This window comes from Centruroides vittatus, unplaced genomic scaffold (genome assembly GCF_030686945.1).
Source record: "Centruroides vittatus isolate TY-2023 unplaced genomic scaffold, ASM3068694v2 contig_911, whole genome shotgun sequence".
NCBI lineage: Eukaryota > Metazoa > Arthropoda > Arachnida > Scorpiones > Buthidae > Centruroides > Centruroides vittatus.
The window spans coordinates 232,508-257,853 of record NW_027122600.1 but is presented as its reverse complement, the minus strand read 5'-3'; the positions used below and the strand labels follow the sequence as shown (position 1 = coordinate 257,853).

The 25,346-nt window shown below is 32.2% G+C and overlaps 1 protein-coding gene across 2 annotated transcripts; it reads left to right on the top strand.

The window, feature by feature from the left end:
• Positions 1–3,408: 3,408 nt before the first annotated feature.
• On the top strand, positions 3,409–17,725 carry LOC136984290 (box C/D snoRNA protein 1). Of its 2 annotated transcripts, none has more exons than XM_067281219.1 (8): positions 3,409–3,456; positions 4,869–5,038; positions 6,061–6,152; positions 11,689–11,795; positions 12,305–12,370; positions 14,407–14,568; positions 15,532–15,656; positions 17,232–17,725. In XM_067281219.1, the coding sequence occupies exons 1-8, from the start codon at positions 3,440–3,442 to the stop codon at positions 17,234–17,236; spliced, it is 744 nt and encodes a 247-aa protein (XP_067137320.1). In that variant the 5' UTR covers positions 3,409–3,439; the 3' UTR covers positions 17,237–17,725. The 2 variants fall into 2 exon arrangements, with proteins under 2 accessions (XP_067137320.1, XP_067137319.1); XM_067281218.1 differs by lacking the exon at positions 17,232–17,725 and adding an exon at positions 16,221–16,341.
• Positions 17,726–25,346: the final 7,621 nt, after the last annotated feature.

The window sequence follows — 25,346 nt, the reverse complement described above, 5'->3', positions numbered from 1 at the left end:
GAACACTGGGAGTTCGGTCGTGGGTTTGCCACGTGCTGGCCACGTGAAGTTTTCCGGGTTTACTCCACGTCTGTAACGCCTGAATAAGAGTCAGTTACCCTTAAAAAGACCTCCCGGAAGGCATTCCCCTAGGCAGATCGCCCAAGTGTTGCGTTGCGATAACTTAATAAAAACAAAGAAACGTATAACAAATGGGCTGGCCACGTGAAGTTGTCTGGGTTTTCTTCACGTGTCTAACCCGTAAATAGGGCCGGTTTCTCATAAAGAGTTCTCTAGGGAGGCATCTCCCTTGATAGATCGTCCATGTGTTGCATTGCGTACAATACTTCATCGAACTAAACTGTGGCATTTTATGCAGCCATAATGCAAAATTTGTACTTTCATAAAAGCCAACATTCAATATCTTATGTTTAAATTACCCTTTATTCCGCTTAATCTACATTTTTTACTATAAAATTAATTTATTATTAACAATTGTTGATATTCAAAAATAAGACTTGAACTTTGCCAAATATTATTATAAGCTATGATAAACTTATAACCAGGGCCGGATTAATGGTAACTCGCACCTGAATATGGATTTAAGTTGTTACGGGTAGCGTCTAGCGTGCAGCAAAAAAAGATGTCAATTTGACGGCATATCTATGCCACTCAAAGCTTTCCCTAGCATGGATATAGTCTGAAACAGATCATTTTGTTGACTTCATAACTTCACTGTACAGTTTCGTGAAAAGTGACTTGGAAAGACTACAGTTAAGGTAAAGGCACTAAAGCTTGAAGTGCACTAATGGCTGACATTTCCAAAATATTTTACCGGGGGAAAAAATTCTACAGATGTGTGTGTATTATTTGGAAGATACTAAAAACAATCTCGAAGTTACGGCAATGAGTTGCTGTGATGACAAAAAGACTATTTTTAAACAAAATGAATCCGATACAGTAAAATCTCAATAAGTTGGCCACCCGTGATGAGGATCCAAAGTGTTCAAGTTAGAGAGGGGAGTGTTTCTGCAGACGTGTCACACCTACACGCAACCACATTTACTGCACTCGTGTTTTGCTAAATTTAATGAAAAAAGTATCAAGTTTTTATGTTATCAAAAATTTACAAAAGAGAACATTTTTTTCACCACGCTGGAATGTTCATCAAGTAAATAGTACTGAAAAGCATTGTCGTTTTAGTACTGTTTACTTGATATCACAAAATTTAATCACCGAAAATTTATGCTAACATAATACTGTGCATGTTAAACTACATAGTTCAATAAAGTGCCATTAAACCAGCTTGTAAGGTATGAGTTGTAATGGCTTGTCTACATACGTAATATTAATTATGCCAACATAACTTTCCATAGAAACATACTGATATGCTGCAATTGAATACATTATTTAAGATCAAATTAACATCTCGAAAAACAATATACTTTGATTCCACAATCAAAGGAGACATACTTAAAGATATTCGTTTGTACCGTAAACATGTGTTTGTTTTTCCAAAGAATTCTGTTACGGGGAATTGGTGACGATGTGCCAGTATGGACTTTTTTATTTTTCCCCTAATCTCAAACACCTTCTTCCTAGCATCAGGTTGACAGTGTGCAAATGCATAACGTTCAAGTTCTGTAATACAGTATGCACGAGGACAAGACTGATAATTTGGTTCTTTCTGTTCCATTACTACTGGTTTCAACATTATCTGATGCATCACTTGAAGCATAATCATCATCATCATCATCATTTCCAAGTGTTTTTCGCAATAATATTTTTAAAAATTTCTAAATCATCACTGGAACACTTACGAACTTCTAACATATCATCGATATACCAGATTTCCAGACTTTAAAGGTTAAGGGACCCTATATGGTAATAGCCTGTTTACCTTCGATGGTGCAACTTTCTGTGAACGATACAGACGCCATGACCTTATTCTTGAACCCCCTTTTCCTCCAAATCCTCTCCCTTTAAAATAACAATACCCACGTACAGTACCATATATTGGTATATCGATGATCGTTTAAATCGAACACGTCCGTCTCAGACGTGTTCGATTTTATACCTCGTGGTGACCACAGGCTGGAAAGAGTTTAAAAAGATCACGAGAATGTAATTTATGTTTATATATATTTTATTACAATTTCTCAAAAATATTAAATTAATGCAATTATGATATATCGTTATCTGAAGATGCAAAAACCCAAAAACATTTGTGTGCACAATTGTAAAAGCTGCTACGAAATATGAAAAAGTTGCCTCTTCAACTTGGTAGTATTTTTCTTGTGGCATTCTTCTTTATTATTGTAGGGTTATTGCGCTTTTCGTACTTTTATAATATACGTATCAAGTGTTATGCTATCGGCGCATATTTCGCGACATCCATGTAAAGTCGACAATTAAAAGAATTAAAAACAAAAGCAAAATTAACTTATTTGAAGTTAATTTTGTTTTTGTGATCTGTGCCTAATAAGCCAAAGACATTCGACGCAGTGGCATAGCTAGCATGGGTGACACCCGGTGCGGATATCGTGTCACCCTTTTTAACTCTTTTATAAAACACTGTTGAATTGTAATATCTTCGCACTCGAGCAACTTGAACACTATATTGAGTATGCGATGTCGCGACGTATGAGTTTAAATTTATAGAATAAATCATAGTAAGATTTTCAGCTGGTGCGAGCTCTCGTGGCGTCTCCTCATAGCGAAGAAACTGTCATAGGAAGCGAGCCGTTGACCTTTTTTTTTTAGGTACAGGCCTACCGGGTGTCACCTCTACACGGGTGATACCCGGGCCACCCCATCGCCCCCCTAGCTACGCCTATGATTCGAGTCGAATCATTCGACGGCTGGATGGCAGAGCTGTCAAAGGTGGCAGTCTAGCGCTCTACGGAACCCGAGATCGAATCCGGCGTGTCGAAAAAACTTCAGGAATTTTTCAGGCCCGTCCGGATATATCGGGTCTCATCCCTCACCACCCGGCCGTATAGGCTAAGCCAAGCCCACAATGTTCCATTGTGAGCCTGGCTTACCCTATAATGGGCTTGCTTAACAAGGCCCTCTTAGTGCTCATAGAGTAGAAAGAGTTAAAATATACATGTATATATAGACCAAAGCTAACAGTCTTCTTCTCTGTAGACTGATCAGCTCAGATATTTTCTTAGTGGATCGATCCGTACATATTGGGCCTAACCACTCACTATCAGATCTAAAAAAAAAGCCTTTCAGTGCCCGCGGGATGGAAATAGTTAATAAAAAATTGACACGGGATAATTAATTAAAAACTTCTAGGAAATATTTAAAGTAATTTTACAGAAATTATTTATAAATTTTAATTCATAAAATTTAATAAAATATTGTATCAATTTTTCATCGAAATTAAAATTTCAGATTGGCAACACTATCAATTACCATATGTTTGGATCACTTCTGGAACACGTGTAAAAACATGGCACTTAGAAGCAAGTGAGTTTTATACATTTATTTCTTTTATCAGGCTTTAAATTTCATAGCTAAAACTTTGTATTTAATGCCTTAAACTCATGTTACTAAATATTGAGTATTTTTGCTAACTTTGATACTTTTTAATTTTAATAAGCTTCAAAAAAGAGGATTATAGTTCTTTGTGCTTAATAAATGTGTCTACTAAACATTTAATAATAGCAAATGCATATGAATATTGTACATTCATGTAGAGGGTGCGATTTTAAGGGGAGATGATAGTGATTTCACCTCCTACCTTTCATCTCAGGCTGTGCCGAAATAAAAGTATCCCAACCAGGGATATCTTCTTTCCCCTGTCTTATCAAACTCGTGGGTCTCGAAAATTTTATAATTTAGTAAAACTAGAGTTTGATTTTACACAAATTACAGAGTAAATTTATAAATGTAGTTACGTAATCATCCTTTGTGATGTCTAAATTTTAGGAATTTTTTAAAACACTTAATACTGTACGTATATGATATTTCGGTTAATGTTACCTATGGTTCCAAAATGGCGGCTCGTCTCTGATTCCAGCAAATAGAAGAAAGGAAACAGTGGGGACACGTTCTAACCTAACCTAACCTATTCTAATAAATTACCATAATTATTACCAACAAAATTATTAGAATAGGTTAGGTTAGGTTAGAACATGTCCCCACTGTTTCCTTTCTTCTATTTGCTGGAATCAGAGACGAGCCGCCATTTTGGAACCATGGGTAACATTAATCAAGCTTTATTTTGAGGGTAGAGGTGAATTTTATAAAAAATTGTAAATGTTAATAACGAGTAAAATTAAGTCCAATACTACTCAAGATATGAAAGTGACCCCCTCTATCTTCCCACCCCCTTAATCTTTAACCACCAAAATTTAATAACATAAATCTCCATTACACAAATCTCCCTGCAAAATTTCAGAAATTTTCAACAAAAAGCACAGGAATTAGGAAGCTTCAAAGGGGATGAGCAAAATAGTGCCACCCACACATTAACATCCATACATACAGAAAAAACCCTCAAATTTTTTGCATTTCTCAACATTTCAAGGCCACAAATTCAAAAAATGTAAGAATCTTGGGGGATTATTATTTGAGTGATTGCCATTGGCATACTTTCCCTCTGTTATATATAACAGCCTGGAAAGTAAAAATGGGTAGAAGTTTGTTTGATTATCAGTTTGTCAGTGAATTATTTATGAATGTATACTTATATAATGCACAATAATGTGAGTATTTAAGTGCTCATTTTTATTGCTCAGTTTTTCCTTTTTCTGTGCTCTGGATTCAAAACCTGCTGTGAGCCATTAAAATTAAATTTACATAAGAAATTAGTTTTATAATTGATCCTTTAAAATTTTGATTTAAAAGATTTATTGCATGTATCTTTTGTTATTTAGATGTAATCAATGCAATGCTCCTTCCAAGTATCGCTGTCCTCGATGCCATTTTCTTTCATGTTCTGTTCAGTGTGTCAATGCCCATAAAAAAGAATATAGTTGCAATGGGATAAGAGAGAAAACTGCTTTCATTCAAATGAAAAACTTTTCAGATATGGATTTATTAAGTGGTAAGTTAGTCTTATTTTATGTGTTTTCCATTTTGATTAAAAAATTTAAATAAAAGTATATATAATGTGTACTTTTGTTTATCAATTACTTAACTAACCTAAGTTGTTTATCAATTACTTGAACTATTTTAATTTTTGAAATTCGAAGAATATGTCTAAACTTTAAATTTCAAAGAACATTAAGAAATTAACAAATATGGCATTGCTTGAGTAATATTTGATTGTATCATGTAATCATCAATAATTTTGTTTATACTTTTAAAAGTTTCAATCAATTTCAATTTTGTATTTAGATGTGAAGATGGAAGAGTGTAATTCTGAAAAATATTTAATTCAGCATATTGTTTGACTTCAAAAATATAAATATAATAATATAAAAGTATGATTAGTATAACTCACTTATACATGATCAATAAACATTGCCTGTCTACATAAATGCAGTTCTTATTGTAGTTCATCAATTATAAAAGACAATAGCAGTTTGAAATCTAATTTCAAGATTTTTTTTTATGGAGGAAAACATTTATAAATAATTAAATTGTTAATTAATAGCAAGTTAGAAAAACAATACAGATGTTTGGCAGCTCTATTTCCATGTTCTTCTTATGTAGCAGTAAAATAAATAACTGTTTTAATATTGCTTCATAACGTCATCATGAAGGTGTTTTAAATGTTAATAAGGACTCAATTTACATTAATTTTAATCAGCAAAAGTCATTTGAACTAATATAAATGTCAAGCAGTGTATTCAAAAATACCTATTATTGGTTCATAATGCATGCACCATATGGTCTACTAATTGTTACTTGAAACTGCAGATGTCTTTTAAGATGCACCTCTACTTATTGCAAATTAAAGTGGATAAAAAAGAAGCATGTCTTATAATCAAGAAAATATAATATAGTGGCTCTCAATTATTATCAGTGTAATAGTAAATTTTACATATTGACTAAATATTGTTTGTTTATATTATTTGAATTATCATTAATATTTCTATATTGAGAATAACTTCTTTAAAATAGATTACAGATTTTTGGAAGAAACATCTAGAATTATTGATAATGCATCAAGAGATAAAGTAAAACATAACTCAAATAAAGGAATTCTTTCAATGGTAAGAAAATGTTATTTCATATTGATATTATTTATAAACAAATTATAAAAGCATTTAATAATTATATCAACTGTGATATAAATTAAATCTTTATTTTCAATTTTGCAAATTTGAAAAATTATTTTATTTCTATTAATATATTTAAAATTATTGGAATATGATATATTTAGAATCTACTTGTTTCAAAGCATCTGTTACAGTGAAAATACAATACAGTCAATTTCGTTTAATTGGGCCACCAGTTAATCAGGGCAGCCGCTTTATTGGGCCAAGTCTCAAAGAATGGAAACCAAACTAATAAATTAATACATAATTTAATTGCTTAATTGGGACAGTAGCAGAAAATAAATTTAGCAATTTTTGATATATTTTAGTAATCTTCCAAAAATATGTAGGCACTATGTATACTAATGTCATGTAGGCCTAACGGTTGGCAGAGACAAAGCAATTTTGTCTTTTGCTCGGTTTGGTTTTTCTGGAGGGGGTCAGCATAACGGGATGTATCACACTGGGATTTCGTCTGAGATGGACCTGAATGCGAATTATTGACTCTGCTCTGGATTGGACCAGATGATCCCCTTAAAAGGAAAGGGATAAAGATCACCAGACAATTTTCGAAGTCTCTTGACTGAGTTGGAAGACAGCTAGAGTTCCCTTAGAAGGTATTGTGTGCATAATTACGTCTAGATTCAGACAGCAGCCATCTGATTGTTGAAACCAGCATTGAGCTGGCTGATTCTACGGACACTCCCGCTGAAGTGGCCCATCTCCAAGTAAAGGAAACTGTGCTCAAAGGAAGACCGTAAAATGACTTTTGGACGAACCCTTTTAGTTAGAATATGGACTTTTTAGTTAAAACATGTTCTAACTAAAAAGAAAGAAAGGAAAAATTGTTTGATCAGGAACAGATCGAATGGTCAACCCTTGTGTACATCACTACTAATATTTGGCAACACTAGTATTATGTGAATCAGTTATCTATTGTCATGAGTCTGGCAAATTTATAGTACAAATATTTTCTGTTATTTGGTTTAATAAAGCATTAAAATAGGTACCTAATTATTATTTTTTACCTACTTATTTATTTACCTACGTATTACATATTTTATTATAAAATTTATTATTAGAGCTGCCGCAAACTACAGGAAGCGGGAGCTAGCATACACTTGGTCACGCTCCCAAGCTCATTTTTTCCTATAAGGCTATGAGCCATTTTTGCTAGATAAGCTATGTGGGCATGAAGCAGCTGCAAACTACACAATGTTTGCTTGCATAACGTAGTCCACATGATATGGATTCCACTTTGTTCTATAGCCAGTCCACATCTGTGGACTAGCTATAGAACAAAGATTTTATTATAACCTATACTTGTAATTAGTCAGTTTTTGTTCCGAACTTTGAAACAGCATGGGAAAAACATGCCTACTAATTAAGCCTAACTAGGCTTAACTAGCCGAAAACTATTTATATATAACTATTATACTAATTTATTACAATGTTTATACTATTTTTAATACTGAATGTATTAATCATGTAATTTACGTACATCAATAAAATTCTATTATTTCTTTTTCGACGTGACATGTTCACATAGTCATCCATTTTACCTGCTGCTAGCATGACTGCTCTCGCTGTTGAATTCTGTGAACAGTGAGCGTACTCTCGTATTGCTGCGCTAGCAAAGGAAAAACCGCGTGGGCAAGAAGAAAGGGGCGGAGCCTTTGATGTCATCAGTTATGCTAGTGCACGTTTGCTAGCGCTTTGCTCTTGCAAAGAGCTAGTTTGCGGTGGCTCTTAGTTCGTTTAATTAAGGCAGCTGCTTAATTGGGCCAAAGTGTCCCAATTAAGTGGCTTAATTCTCAGTGTGTCCCGATTAAGTGGAATCGACAGTATTTGAGAATATAGACCATGCCTATTAGTGCAGTATGTCTGCTATGCAGCATGTTGACAGTTGTTTATATCCTACTTGAAAGTTTGCTACTTGTTTCCTTTGAAATTGGTGTTATCCTCATTAAACCCATTCAAGCATCAACAATATTACATCATTATTTGATGAATTTTTTCCAGTTTCAATTGCAAAATTATATATGACATGAAAAATTCATCAAACAATTTGAAATTTAACTTATTTTTTTTTGTGTGTCTAATTTTTGAAGTAAAAATATAAGGTGGGGACAATTTAATTTGTGGAATGCACCTTTAAAAAATATACATGCAGAACTGTACACTAGTGGCTATTGTCATCTTCAAAGTACTTTCCTCGTGCAACTGCACACTGACTTAAATGGTGTTCCCATTTCTGGAAGCAGGCCTGGAACTCAATTTTCACAATACTGTTGAGCATCTGTCTCACATTCTGTTGGATATCAGTTATATTAGAAATTCTTTGTAGTTTCAGCTCAGCTTTTAATTTTAGAAATAGCCAGAAATCACAGGGAGCTAAGTCAGGTGAAAGGCAGGATGATATAATTGGGTAGTCACTTTTTTGGCCAGAAAATGTCTCACAGTGAGTGCATGTGACTTGGCGAATGAATCATTCATCACAACAAGATGAATGATTCACTTGTTGGGCCACAGTTTGGATCTTTTTCTTCAAATATTGTAATCTCTGCAGTACTTCTAAATAGTGTTGTTGGTTGACTGTTTGACCCTGTTCAATAAATTCTTGGTGGACTGTTCCCTTGTATCACACATTAACATGGTCTTAAACTGAGTGTGACATGCATGTCTTTTTAGGGCAGAGTGAACTTGGGAATTTCCATTGCATGCTCTGACACTTTGTTTCTGAGTCAAACTGTAACGTTTCAGTAGTACATTTGCTGATTTTCACACAAAATTTGATATTAATGCATTGCTCTAAATTTCAGTCATCCATTTTTATGCCAAAGAATACATGCAGATTACTATTATCTTCTCAATAGCTAATTAACAACTAGCTCTATCAGCTTGAAATTTACACCCATATTAGTTCAAACATGTTTGAATATGAATGTGCATGTCTTTTTGATATAATTATATCACGGGTGACACTGTGGCCATTCTGGGAATTAAATTGTCATATCTTCTATATATTCTGTTCAGAATATTTGAAGCGGAGTGTTAGCAAAGCTTATTCTATGAGGCTTACAGAATTGTGTTCGTTCTCAAAATCTGTTTGATAGATTTTGATTAAACTTTGCCATTTTCCATTAATTGAGACAAGGAATCCAGAAATGTAATGTGGGTTCATTTAAATGTAAAAAAACCAACAACAAATTGCTTAACTTTTCTGGCAACATTTAAAATTCTGGTGGTGCTATCTGTTATGATATTTCATTAAAAAAACTGTTTACATTTTAAATTATTATAAAATGGCAAAAGCCTTAATTTTGAGAGTAGGAATGGGTTTTTAAAGTATACTTCAAGTAAAGATCTACAGTACACATATTTTCTAAGAATTTTTGTCATGCCCATATAATATGTAAAAGATAATAGATATGCTTCAGTTAAAGGTACATTTTGAAGAAAAGGTCCATTTAGTACAAAGTTTGTAAGAATTATTATTATTATTTGTCCCCAAGTGTAATAATTACAACTGATAACAGTAGACAAAGTTTGATTATAATAAGCAGATTATTTTAAATTAATTTTATTTACAGTGCTTTGGGATCAACTGATTATTATGACAACAGCTAATTGATAACATTTTCTGTGATTATACTAATCAGATTACTTACTCAAACTATTTAACAGTTTAAATACAGTATATTTGTAAATGGTTTAATTGGGATAAAAAGAATTATTAAGAAATCCTAAATTAATGTCAATGTCACATTTTTTAATGAAATTTCAAAATAATTATTACATGATTACAAAAAATTACATTATGTCATGGCAAAACCTCTTTCAGGCACCTGAAATTAGTGAACAGTAGTAGTAACAAATATGAATAACAAAAAAACTTATAATTTGAGGTTTTTTTTATTTTGTGTTTTATGAACCAGCTTAAAATAAGATTATTTTTAAATGTTTACAAATATTTAACATCAACCTTTTTGTTGAATATTACGGTTACAATAAAATGTTATTCTGTAATTTATTTTTCATGTTATTAATGTGTTGCATTGAAATATATGATATAAATATAAGACTATCTTAAATTATATTTTGGTTAGAGAGGATGCAGCACAAGTATGACTAAAACAAATTGTGTAGTTTATCTTGAAAAAATTATTTTCAAAAGTTTTTTTGAAAATAATTTTGCTATTAATTGTCTTAGCTTTAGCCTGAAATTCTAATAATGCAATCATAGAAAATACATGTCTCTAAAGATAGTCAACTCATCTTAAACAAACACTGATAAAATAAATTTTGATGTTGCCCTGGCAAAACATCATTATCACGCAATAATTTTATCAGAATTTAAACTGAACTGTAAATTACTTTTACAACTCCCAAGGAATAACACTATTTCCAATAAAGGTTGCTTATTACACTTTTTGACATGAACAATAAAAAGTGGTACTGTAATAAATGTTTCATTTTAAGTAGAATAATTTTCTTCTGCTAGCTGACCTCCAATTGTACAGCATTTCAAACATCTGGTTTTAACAGACCATTGTACTGTACTCAGAAAATAGGGATTAAGGTTTAAAGACACCCATTCCTTTAAATGGATGTGATTCTATGCAAATATGCTAGCTTGCATATTGAGAGGTGCAAACAGTGATGTTAGGTTTGGCTACTTTTTTTAATCTTTTGGTGCCAGAAAATATTTTCTACTTTTCAAACAATATTCAACAGAAAAAAATCATGGATTTCATTTAGTTTTGTTTTGTTTAATCACTCTGATATACTGCTCCACACTTAGACAAATATCAATATCATCATCATTTTGTCTTAATTTTTATTAACACAGTCAACTTGCATTATGTGTCATTCTTTGATAAAATATTAATAAACAATAACTAAATGTATATTATGTTATTTTCACGTACCGACAGAAAGAAACAAAATAACATTTGATAAATTGCCATTGTTTAATATTGCTGTTCAATTTTGTTTTGACATTTACTTGCTCTTTGTAAATGATTTGAAATAATTTGTTTATAATGTAAATGTTCTTTGTTGTGTGCATTTTTTACAAGTTCTTATAGATTCATACATAATTATATAGAATGTTTGAATGAAAATTACATTTTGGCTTAAAATTCATTATTTTGAATTGTTAACTTAGTGCAAAGAACTGATGTTATAGAAAATTATTTCTTAATAACATTTTTCTTAACAATTTAAGTCTTTTAAAAGCATAATTAACATGTAGAAACTGATTAAGTTTAATATTAATTTAATTTAGAACTCCTGCATGTCAAAGAAAAAAAATCAAGTTATAAAATTGGAAGATTTATGTAATTAATATGTAAATTATTGAAAATACATAATAAATCAGACATTTTCTGTATTATTAAAGAACAGTATGTCTCTTGTTACCAAGATAGAATTCTAATAATTGAAAATATAAATAATTGATTATTTATAAAAATTTTATTGCATGCAGAAACTTCAAAATTTAAGAAAACAAGCTCGAAAGCGAGGAACTACACTCAGAATCCAGCCTCCTCTTTTCACTAGAAGGATATCAAACACTTCTTATTATTCTGTTCAGTAAGAAGTATTTAACATTTTATTAATATATTTAAATTATTGGGTTGTTTGTATATCAAATGAACAGCCAGATTTTTTTATTGGTCTACCTCTAGTCAAAGTATTTAATAAATTTAACCAAAGATAGTGACCTAATTTAGGATATTCTGGTAGAAAAGATTAATTTAATCCCACTCCAGGGTGAATTAATTAATTAGTCTGGAAGTGAAGATTGGATCCAGGTCCAGGTAGCATAACTGGCAAATCATTTGCATGATAAAGCATATGTTGCAAGTTTGAGGTTCTACTCCAGGCTGATCTTTACTTCCAAAATATTCTAAATTAAATTTAACAAAAGGTGGTGACCTAATTCCCTACCTCCAGCCAAATTCCTTAATTGATTAATTGGTTGATTAATTCCTTAATTGAATTCCTTAATAGTCTAATAAAAGAAGCCAGCTGTTCATTTGATACTTAAAATTTTTATTTTGACTATAATAATGAAATGCTATAATTTTTATGTTTTTCAGAGAAAATTTAATTTTTTGGAAAGTTAATTGGGTGTTTTCTGATACCAATGCCATATATAATGATACGTAAGTAAAATCATCTGTGAAAAATAATAGTTGTACATAAAATAGAAATTTATTATACCAGCATTCAAAACACTGATGGATATAAGTTTCATAAGTTGTTTTATTTGTTGATTAATAAGAGTCAAAAGAACAAGTGTTTAACTTTAATAAAATAAGAGATGGCCTTGTAGGAGTCAGTGATATATTTTGATAGCAGCTGCATTTTTGTATTAGATTTTCTGTTGCTTTACACAGACAGCAGATATTAATTTATATTATCTAAATCTAATTACCTTATGCACTTTTTAATTTATGCAAATAATTAAATTGCATTAAGTTTTCAGTAGATTTTAATATAATTTTGTAGTTATTGATAATATAATAGTTGTATTTCTAAATATAACATTTTATTCACTCAGTATTAAAATTTATTGATAGATATTTTACTGAAATAAGAACAAAATTTCTCAGATAATACGAGGGTTACTCTGAAAGTTTTGCAATACAAAAAAACCATTCGTGATGAATTAGTGTTTATTTTTTTTAATAATTGACTTCATATGACACATTATGCATAAATAACTTTCATCAATCTCCTTTAATCTAAATGAGACAGACCCCCTTTTCAAACAGTAATAATGGAACTTTCTAGAGAAGTACTTCATGCAATGATTTACTATGATTTTTGTGTTGGACTGAATGACAAAGACTTTTATAAATGATTGAAGTTGGCTTTTGGGGATGGTGCACCATCCTTTACTATTGTGTTTAGGTGCTACAAAAGATTTCAGAGGGATTGTACTTCCTTCTACAATGAACTACGTGAAGGATGTCCACAAACAGCAGTGACTCCTAAAAATGTAACTCCTGTCCAATCTATGATTATAGAAGATTAAAGATTTACCAATGAAATGATACAGGAGAGACTACAGATTGGAGCTCTGCAGTTGCAGACATTCTGCTTATGGAGTTATGGTTAAAAAAGTAATGTCTCGATGGATACCTCATCAGTTGACATATTTCCAAGTCAGGGCATGTCAGAATTTCTAAGAAAACTCTGGAGATGTTGAACCAAAGTGGACACCAGATTATTTTCAAGATTGTCGCAGATGATGAGACATGCATACCATTTTATGACCGTCTCACTTGTCAAGAAAGTTGGATATGGATCCATAAAGATGATCCAATTCCAACAACTGTGAAAAGGCAGAAAATAATAAAAAAAAGTCATGTTTGCTGTTTTTTTCCCTAGCACTGATCTGGCAAAAGCAATTAAGCTTGATGAACAGCAAACAGTAACTGGTAATTGGTATGCTACAGTTTGTCTTCCTAGAATTCTGAAGTCACTGAAAATTTGAGGTCTGATTTTGCATCATGCTAATCCTTCTTCACACACCACCAAGAAGACTGTTGATTTCCTTCAAGTTAATAATATCAGAATCATTGAACATCCACCATATTTGGCATTGTGCGATTTCTATTTTTTAAATTTCAAAAACATTTGAGGAGTCGCAAATTTAACACAGAGGATGAGATTGAAGCTTCCATAATAGAGTATTTTGATAGCATTCCAGAAAATGAGTGGTATTGTGCTTTTGATCTTTGGAAGGCAAAACTAAGTTATATAAGTGTATTTTAGCCAGAGGAGAGTACTTTGAACATAAAAAATATTTTGTTTCAGGCAAGTTTTGCAATACAAGAATACTTTATAGTATTCTTGTATTGCAAAACTTTCAGAGACACCTCCCTCATATGATGTATGACTAAAGAAACTATGATTTAATTTCTATGATTAATTTTAAGATATATAGATTTGCTATAATATCAAATACTGTAAAAGATGTTTAAATTAACATTTGACATTTTAAATTGTCACATAAGTGAGGCTTTACTGTATTTTTTGATGATAAATTTTTATAAAAATTACAAAATTTGTCACTAGTATTTTGTGTATGATTAGATATATAATTACATACAGTATATTGCAATGTTATAGAATTACATCTATTTTTAATTTTTTACAGTACAGTACATCTCATATATTTTAAACTTTTCAGAATTCCAGAAACTACAGTTATAAATACTGCCTTGGAAAAATATTTAAATCCTGAATATCCTTCAGGTGATTTCTCAGAAGAAATAAAACGTCAGTTAATAATGTATCAAGCAGCGGGGCATAATGGAATAAAAGCATTGTATTATAAGGAAAATGAAAAAAGGTAATTTTTTAGAAATTTAAATATCTAGATATTCTCACATTTTAAGCAGAAAAATTTAGTGATCTTTAAAAATAAATTGCTATATTGATGAACAAAATTCCTAAAAATGTCAAAAATTGCACCAACTTATAATTTACAGAATATTGCTAGAGCTTAAAGCATAGCTATAGGAGGCTATAGTTGTTTCAATGGAATTGCCATTACAATCACATTTTTTATGTACAATAAAATACAATTTTCATTTTCATAATTTACACATTTTATATAAACACTAGAAATTCTCCTGTCAAGCATGGCAGAATATTTTTTCTGAGAAAGTAGAGATTGAAGAATTGAGAAGAGCTTCAAGTTGAGCTTGACATTGTGATGCTGTTTCTGCAGTCCTTGATAAAGCCATTCTTAATCAATGTTGCTCAAGTCAGACTTCACGACCTTTGGGATCTAGGTTATTCTTATTCTTTCAGGTCTAGAATTTACCCAACCAATTTTATTCTTAAACTTTCTCCTAGACATTTTTCACTGATGTCACTGCAAAATAAGTGCAATCATCAATCTGAAATCAATAAAACGTTAATTTTATAACTAATATTTCTGCAAAATAAGTAGCCTATACTTTGTCAGAACAAAATAAATATAACCAAAATTTCATCTGGGTTGGACAAAAATTGCAGGAATTATAAGGAATTCAAGCATGCACATGCGCACAAATGCACACACACACACAAATGGTTTTTATATTAATATAATAAACCATAACTGAATTTTTAAGTTAAACATATATAAGCTTAATTCTATGCCAAAAATAATCCAACAAATTCTTGCAACAATTTATTTAGTGCACAAATTAAATCACCATCAATTGGCTATTTATCATTTTTACAAAGACATTTTTTTATAATTACACTTATTAATAAAACTATATAAAAAATTTATATATAATTATACACATTTTTAAATTTTCAGGTATTATGAACTTGATAAATCTCAAACCCTTGAAGTGAACTTAAGAGGAAAAAGTATTGTAGAATTTCCTACAATTCATATCATATTAGCGTCTAGTTCTTGTGCATATAATATTGTAGAAATTGGTAAGTATTAATTAGATTATAGAAAATATGCTTATTAAATCTGAAAAATTAATAGAATTATCTTCCTGATAAAATTGTCATTTTACTGAAAAATAGAAAACAGATATCCTGAATATTCAGAATTTATATTCATTTCTTTTTCTCTACTGCATAATTATTCACATTATAACTTAATGTTTTGTTATACAGGTATCCCTACTATAACACAGTTTTGCTCTTGAATTGAAGATATTCCCATGCAAAACATCACAATTTTTAAGTGCAAACACCATCATTCAGTATTTTTTTTATTCAAGCAAGAATGCATGTTGTCTCATATTTGCACATGGATTTTAGAATATTGAAATTTTCAATGTTGTTTTATGCCTTTTGCCCAGTTTTCTTTGATGACATCTGATTGTACAATTTTTCTTCTTCCTTGTCCTAACTTTCCTATAAACCAGGTGTTGCCATCATTGGTGATAGTGCTCTAAATGAACCAGAAAGACTGTTGCCGTGTTTTGTTTTTATAGATTAAATTAAAAGTTACTACATAAAAAGATTAAATTTTTAATCATCTTTTAGGCAAATGCATGCAAATTAAAATATCAGATTTTATGAAAAAGTAGAGGAAAATCAAGATGTTGCTGATACTTCAGGTTAATGTCAACAGGAAAGCTCAGATGATATTTTTCCAAAAAGAAAGAGTACTTGTTAATGGTGTTTAGCAGTGAAGAAAAATTAATGTGCAACACTTGATTGTGATTGTTAGTTAATTATTGATTGCTTTAATAAACGTATTTCTCTTAATTACAAAAAAACTTTTGCTAACTTTTGGGACCTAACTATGTTTTTGTATTAGTCCTTTGTTTTATATAGCACTAATTCACATGACATGGCACTTATTCACAACCTAACTGCTGTGTTATACGAGGGATAGCTGTATTTATTTATACATTAGTAAAAATAGTAGATACTTTTATATATGGGAAAAACATTAAAGGTTATGAATCAACAAATAATAATAATGTAATTGAATTATTTCTATAATAATAATAATAATTTATTAACAAACTATAATGCAGAATAGAAAAGCTAATTTTTAAAAATGTAATTTTAAATAAAGTATTTAAAAGTTTGTCAGAGTTTTGTATTTATATAAATCAAAAAAGTTAAATCTATTTCAAATTTTGTATTTCATTTTGCATTTATGATGATGATGTAAAGGACAAACTAACAAATATTTTTACAACTAGTTTCCACAGAAATGTTTTGTTTACATTGTAGATTTGTGAACAATTATAATAAAATTTATATATTAGACCAATACTTTAAATATTTATTAATGCTATTTAAATTTGAAATAAATTACATTGGTACACTAGATACATTTATCATTCATTTAGAATAATAAATGGATAATTATAGATTGAATTATTTATTGTTTAATTGGTATTTTTTTTATTCCAATTTTCTTAGTAATGAATATTGATAAAGGAGATAAATTGAACAACACAAACTTAATTTTACAAATTATCACCTATTAAACTAAATATAATAGTCTAATATAAATTTATAATTTCTTTTAAATTTCAGATTAAATGAAGAAATAGGCAAGTTTTTCATATTAAAACAACACAATTAGCTGTATTTACTCAAAATATACTTAGCATTACAGTGTAAATTTTATGTTTTGTTACTTCCTTTTATCCTTCTTCAAACATCAATAAATTGTCTGAATAAGTTTTAATTTAATATGACCATGAATTTTCATATGGAACTGTTCGAAAAGTCATTTAGTAGATTTAATTATTCAAATAATTTTCTTAGTTATTTTGCTCTACTCTTATTAAAGTTGTAAATTTTGAAGATTGTGTATTTTTTTGTGTTAAGAAAGTACTCAAAAAGTGTTGCTATAAAACTAGAAATTAATTATCTGTTGAAAATTTTTTATTGCTTATAAAACAATATGCTAATATAAATTAACATTACTTTTGCTATTGTTATTTCATTATTATTACATTTTCTACAACTGTGTATATATTTGTAGATAATAAAATGTTTTTAATTTATTTTTATAAAAATAAATAAATATTTCCAGCTACCTGTAACTATTTTAATTAATAAGTTGAAAACATAAAAATTATTGTATGCTTAATATGATTAGAATCCCACTTACATGATGAAACATCAGAGTTCAACTCCAATATGATTTAGATCAGGGGTTTCCAAAATGGATGATACCCCCTGGGGGCGGTGAGTAAATCTGGGGTGAAAAGAAGCAAGGGATACTGGAGTCAGGGTGACTGAATGGTGACCACAGGTGAGAGTTGAGGGGTCACTGACTTTTCCCTTTCCTCTATTAAAATGGGTAAGAAGAAACATTGTGTTTAATGGTTTCCAGATATGGAGAAAACTGTACGGTAAGGACCCTGTGTGAGGTTCATAAAATTTTTCTAGGAATATTTTCAAGCCTTTCTCAACAAGGGAACAGGTTAGGGCAGGGGTCCCCAACCTTTTTGTACCTAAGAGCACATTTTAGAATACCGGTCGGACGGTGGGCACCATTTATTTTTTCAAGGTGAATTTAGAATTGGACATAATTAATAATACATACACATGATATACAAAAAACATTTAATTCTAAAAATATAATTTAACATACACAAGAATATTAACAATAATTTTTAAAAAACAAGTAATTACTAAACAATGCATACGAAATCTACAAAGTATAAAAATTCTTTATAAAAGAATATAAATCTCAAAGTCAATGTGATTTTTGTCATTGCATTTCATTGACCATTGCTTTGTAATTAGAAGAGTATGATGTTATTCCTGCTCGTAAGCAATCGTCAAGGTGTTCATCTGTAAGTCGTGATCTGTACTTTGATTTTATGATGTTCATTGTCGAAAACAATGATTCACACAAGTATGTGGAACCGAAAAACATTTTATTTTATATGTTGCTTTTTTCAAGAATGGAAATTTGTTTCTTTCAACTATATTCCAGAAATTCTCATCTGATACAATGGATTTTAGGATAATGTCGTTCTGAAGATCCAAAATTCCTATCTCTACTCCTCCAGCCTACCCCCTCTGGAGAGACCCGGGTTCGAATCCGATAGGGTCGAAAATTCCCCAGGAATTTTTTGGGATGGTCCAAGCAGATATGTTGGGCTCCGTCCCTTATCACCTGGCCGCCCAATTGTATGGTGGCCGAACACATAATGGGCTTGCTTAAAAAAGCCTTAGTGCCTACAGGGGGGAGGGAAAGTTTAAAAAAGGAAAAGTTAAAATTGCTTAAAATATCTTTTAAAACAGAAAAACCTAAAACCAAATTGATGAAGGGTCATGATATATGCAAAATGCACATATTAGTTTAGTAAAGAAATGTCAGTCAACTTTCAAATTAAATAACTGTGGTTCGAGAAGTTCTTTGGAATAGGAAAATTATTATTAGTTTTGTTCTACTTTTATTATTTAAGGATTAACATGTCTAGATTACAATAATAAGTATTAAAACTTTATCACGAAAAAGGATATTTAAAAAAATTACTTCTACAGACACTTTCAATTTTTACTTAGAAATAAATATATTTATTTATTATAAAGGAGACAAACAAAAATGTATTTGAAAAAAAGCATAATTTGAAAAACATAATAAAACAAATATTTGTTTTATTTGGGTCTGTAATTAATCAAAAACGACGAAACACCATTTTAAAGTGATTTTTATTCAAGTAATATATTTATAAATAATATGTACCAAAAATGTGGCCACGCCAAATTTATGTAACCCAAAAAGTAGCCAATGGGCCAAATGATATTTTTTACGCCAAACTAAAAAAAGAGTAGCCAAATTTGGCGCAAAGTGGCCAAATATGGCAACGCTGGATGAGCTCCAGACAAATGTCTGCGTTTTCACGGCAATCACAGAAACGGATCGATTCATTTCATTTTAGGTATGGGAAATTTGGTTGGCGAAGATTTGGCGCGAGGGAAAAAAAGATCGGTCGCATTTCGCTTTGTGCTTTTATCTGTGTTGGATGCCATCTCTATTTTTGTGTGGTTAATCATTGAAAATGAGAAAACTTTTACATAGCATTTTATTGAAAACTGAAATATTTTTATTTTTATTGTGGTCGCACAGCGGTGGGCACAGATAAAACGATCGGCGGGCACTATGGTGCCCTCGGGCATAGGGTTGGAGACCCCTGGGTTAGGGGTACAGTTGAAAGTGTTGGGTATAACTTTATGGAACCAAGAGGTGGTGGCTCAAAAAGTTTGGGAATCACTGAGTTAAATAGTCATATGGTAAGAGGCATGCTTTTTGCTATGGGGACATTAAATCTGATCCTGACTAATTTAACTAATCATTGATGATAATAGTTGAAGCATTACTAGCCCAATGTTGATCAGGTTCTATACTTCCAGTATTACTAAGCAGTACTTATGTTAATGTACAAGTTCCATTCACTATTTTTTTTTTTTTTATTGGGCTGCAATTTGAAAAAAATTGTAGACCTATAAATTCCCACTGTCATCTGTTTGTCCGTCCTTCCTTAATCTTGAGAATGGAGTTAGATAGATGAAATCTGAGACCAGATATTGAAAGCTTTGGGACAGGAGGCCCGGATTAACTGTATAAGAATTTCTAGTTTGCACTGGATGTCATGTTATTTCAATTCAAAAATTTTCCCCTGAAAAGAGTTAGATGTTTCATAATTATTGCTAACAGGAAAAGTGTGATGCACAGGAGTAAGACATTACTAATTTGAGGTGGAGAGCATATATTTTAAATTAAATAAATAAAAAAATATGATTAAAAATTGCAGCCTGGCATTGTGACGATGTCAATAAATAATTGCTTGTTTATTGTTATAATACAAAGCTAGACTAACTTTCATATGAGGTTTTTTTAAACTTTCTACAAACAAGTCTTAACTGACTAAATTTTATTATAACAAATGGTATTGCTACTGCATGTGTAAAATTAAATTTTTTATTTTTTTTTATTTTGCACTATAAGATTGTATTTAAAATTACTTAAAATAGACAATATACATGTAAATAGTAAGGATATAGTGTAATCAGTGATTACAGTGTATATATATCAATAGATATTCCTTGTATAGCATGATAGTTAGGTTCCAAAAAAGTGATGTGTTATGTGAATCTGTGCTATATGAAACAAAGGACTAGTGTAATGCATAGGGTCAGTGGTGATATTCGAAATATTTAACAAAGGGTTCGCTAGCAGAAAATTTTTCCCTAACAATCACCGACAAACAAAATGGAAGTTTTGGCTAGAAATAAATACAATACCTTTTCTTGCGATATATCTAATAATCAGTGGCGTATTTGGAACATAAGGGGCCCAGGGCGAAGACCAGGTAACAGTAGTATATTAATGATATCGATCTTTTTTTTTTAGGCAGAGAAATTTTTCACCCCGAATAGACAGATGTCATTGTCTCTCGAAATACAATATCTTTTCTATTTCGCTGTCCATAGCCCGACACGTGTTCCACAGCCATCTTGTATTATCTCGCGCGCGTGAGATTGTGGGATCTCTCTTATGACTGGATCTAGTTTCAAGAACTCTCTTGAATCGATCGCGATTAAACCTCGTTTCGGTCGAGAGAGATTGTACCAAGGCATAGTCCCCGACCTTGCTCACAATCTAGATTGAAATGCTCGGTGCGAACGGGGTATAAGGCTCTAGTTTAGTAGTATTTCAGAGTATAATACGTATATTTTAATATATTTTTTAAAAAAAACAAAACCACAGAAATTTTCCGTGTGTTTAACAAGGTTCGGAAAACTGAAAATTTTAACAACGGGTTCGGCCGAACCTGTGCGAACCCGCTGAATATCACCACTGCATAGGGTTAGAGATATGTTAGGGTTACTTGAGATATGACAAATGTCTCCCTATTCTGCCAACCTTTAACCACTAAAATTTAATACCATCAATTCCCCTAATACACAAACCTCCCTGCAAAATTTAAGAAATTTTGGACAAAAGACACAGGAGTTATTAAGCCTCAAAGAGAGTGAACAAAATTGTGCTCCTCCACACACGCAAACATCCATAAATACAGAAAAAACCCCGAATTTTTTGCATTTCCGACATCTCAAAGTCTCAAGTCCAAAAATGTAAAAATCTTGGGAGGTCATTTTTTGACCGATTGCCGTGCTTTCTCTCTGTTTTAGATATAGAAGAACAGGGAAAATAAAAAAAGCTTGCTATAAAAGTATAAGTAAAAATGTTACACTTTCTTGCAATTGTTTATAATATGAAACTTTCCTTGGCAAAGATTAAAATTCCAGAGGGAACTTGTGGCACTGGCTGGAGATGACTCAGTGCCTAAGGCCTATAACTCCCACTATGGCATTTGGCTGGTTAAATGTATGTATAAAAATATAAAAACTAAACATTCATTCACTGAATTTTTACTGTTACGTTACGATATGAAGTTTTATTTATTTGTACATATTATGGTATAAAACTTAATTTTTTTACTAAAAAATTTTAGCGCCTTCCACGTTGGAAACCGCTGACTTAAACGGAACATATGTTGAAAAATAAGCGCTAAATTCAGTTTGCTGTCTTTTTTATTTACATTTTCCCCGCGAACTTTTTCAACGCACCTCATATATATATTGAATATAAAATTCCAAAAACACGAAAATTATTAAACATTTTATAGCACGCTCCACTATAGTGATGAAGTGTTTATGTTAGATCTTTTGTCTGTCGGTCAATTTCCATGCACATGCGCAATGACTTCACTTTCGTTACCTAAGAACGCGTTTGGAAATTGTAACCGGTGTTACCGGTAACTGTCGGTAGTTACCAAGGCGTTTAGACCTTAATAATCAAACGCGTTTAAAAATCACTGTTATGGCTTCATCGGCTGTCCTGCGGTACTTACCGAAGTAACCACGGTGACAAAGCGGTTACTGAATTACAAGATGGTGGACACATTGTATCGTATGACGAATGTGGCCGTGATTTTAAAAATTTAGAGAAAATAAAACATCATTTTGTTTCCGCGACACAATGTGATCAAGATTAAAAAGCCATGTGGTCCCAAATTTCAGATGAGGCAAGACAGCATAAAAAATGACCAGCAAATGCTACGAAATTATTGATTTCACAGTAAAAACTAAACGAAGATAAATTTTTTCCGATACTTGTTAAAAATATTCTACAAGTTCATTTTCATCTTTTGACAAACTTGTCGAATCATCGTCATATGATTCTGAATCGATATTCGAGAGCAATGACAGAATTCATATAATCTCCTCTCGACTTTCTGCCATGTTGAACACCACAAAATAACCAGCGTGTTTAAAAATGCGCTAATCGCCCGGAATAACCGGCTATGACCGATGACCTAAGTCACCACTACCGCGGTATTAGGGGCACGTTTGGAAATTCTAACCGGTGACTGCAAATTTCAAAACCAATCATCAAATCCTCTCTGTATACTAACGCTTTTCGTAATTCATACTTCATGATGTTCTATACGGAATGTTAATGAATAAAAAAATGTTGGAAAAATGATTCCTATTAACAGTGTCAATATTTTAAAAAATTGATGAATATTGTAAAAAAATGAATAATAACTGAAAATTAAGGCGTGTCAATATTAGCGAGTTTGAGGCCGAAGTTTTAACCCTCGGGATGCCTGGTGAAGAAATTTCCGCCGAGCGCCTGGTGAGGTCCCACAGACCCCAAAATAAAACACTACATTATATGGCTTGTAAAAATAATTTCAATATTATGTTAATATATATATATAATAGGTTTATTAAAACATATTTAGAATAAAGCAATGATTGATTTAAGTGAAATATTTATTCACACGACTACATAATAAAAAACATCAACTTTTTTTGGTGTAACAAAAATATTAACTTTGTTTCTCTAGAAATCATGATGTAATTTCATTATAATTTAAGTATTTTGGCTTCATTTTAATGGCACTTAATATAATTATCTGTTAAAGCATAAACATTAAGCTTCTTCAGTTAAAATTTGAAATTGAGAATTCAGGCATTTTTCCCATAGGAATTTCACATGTCCCATGCAAATAAATCTGGATCATTTTTTACAGACGCTCAGTAGCTGCTTAAACGTTTATCTACTGACAACGTAAACGTGTTATAAATCAAGCAAACACAAAAAATACGAATTTTACACAAAAAATATTATTTACACTTTTGCAACGCAGAGCGCCTGATGGGGTCTGTGAGGCCCGGCACTTATTCGACAACGTCTTGTTCGCAGGATATCGCGCAATGAACTAAAAGTTTTGTGGGGATCGCAAGCGCATGAAGAGAACTGAAGCTACTAATAATCTTAAGTCGCTAACGCAAATATTAAAATAGTTATGAACTTTTGAAAATGAGTCGGGCCTCTCAGACCCCACCAGGCACCCCGAGGGTTAAAACTTCGGTCTCAACCTCGCTATTTTGTGAATTAATGGGAAGAAATTACACAACAAAAATATTGTACCAGAATATCTTCAAAGAATTCTAACACAGCTGCAACCTGATAAAGTATTCCTTGCTGTCACAGAGATACCTGTTCTACCGGCCGGATGGCCAAGCGGTCAAAGTGCCAGCCTACCACACGGGAATTCCAGCAAATGAAGAGGAAGACAAGGCCGCACGCTCCGGCACCCAAATCGGAACAATACGGCGCCCACTACAGCCGGACGATATCACCCAGAACATCCGAAGTTCGACGATTTGGAACCTCACAAATGTGTGGACACCAACTCTGCAAAGGAAAGGGCGTAAGCACCTCCGCTCCTTCGCTAAGTGGCCATACCAACATGATTCCTCCAGTCATATGGAAACGCTTCTGGCCCACCTCCGCACGGACACGGCACCACTGAAGGCCTTCCTATACTCCGGCCGCCTTTGCGACTCGCCCTCGTGTCCGAATTGCAGCGCAGAAGAAACACCCCATTACTATTGGCTCCACTGCCCAAGCTACGAAGGACCCAGACGCAGAGGCGTACCGAGGGAGGGCTTTGGGGGCGGTCCGCCCCGGGTGTCACCCTTTCAGGGATGACACCCGACTGTGAAAAAATAAGTCGTGAAATAAACCTTGATGATGCGCTTTAACATTGTCATGGAAAATTCGATCGGCTCGAAAAGCAATGCCTGAAAAAAGAAAGGTCAACGGATACACGCTAGCCAATATAAACCTATGTGTTGACATCGCTTATTCGATATAGCGTTCAAGTTGGCTTGAGTACGGACATATTACGATTCAATAATCCGATAGTGTTTTATAAAAGAGTTAAGAAGAGTGACACCCACGGTGCGACTTGAGGTGACACTACGATATCCGCCCCGGATGTCACCCATGCTAGCTACGCCACTGCCCAGACGTACCCTCGGCAAGAACTTATCCATCAATCCCGACCTCACTCATACTTTAACCCCGATCTACTGGCCGACGGCCGCTATACCGGCGAACCAACACATCGCAGCCATGGAAGTGTATATAAGACAAACGTGCCGCTTTACCTAACCACCAAGCGGCAGCGCTTCGGAGAAAATAGCCTAGGTGGCTGAAATCTCCAGATGAACCCAACAGACAAGACGAGACAGACGCTCCGTTCAATCCATTTATTGCATGTCCACGCGCATGCGCAACAACCACTTAGGTTAATGTTACCTATG

Coding starts and splice junctions, on each gene's coding strand:
- LOC136984290 (XM_067281218.1), top strand. Junction 5,039..6,060: donor AGATATGGATTTATTAAGTG/GTAAGTTAGTCT, acceptor TCTTTAAAATAG/ATTACAGATTTTTGGAAGAA. Junction 14,569..15,531: donor TATAAGGAAAATGAAAAAAG/GTAATTTTTTAG, acceptor TTAAATTTTCAG/GTATTATGAACTTGATAAAT.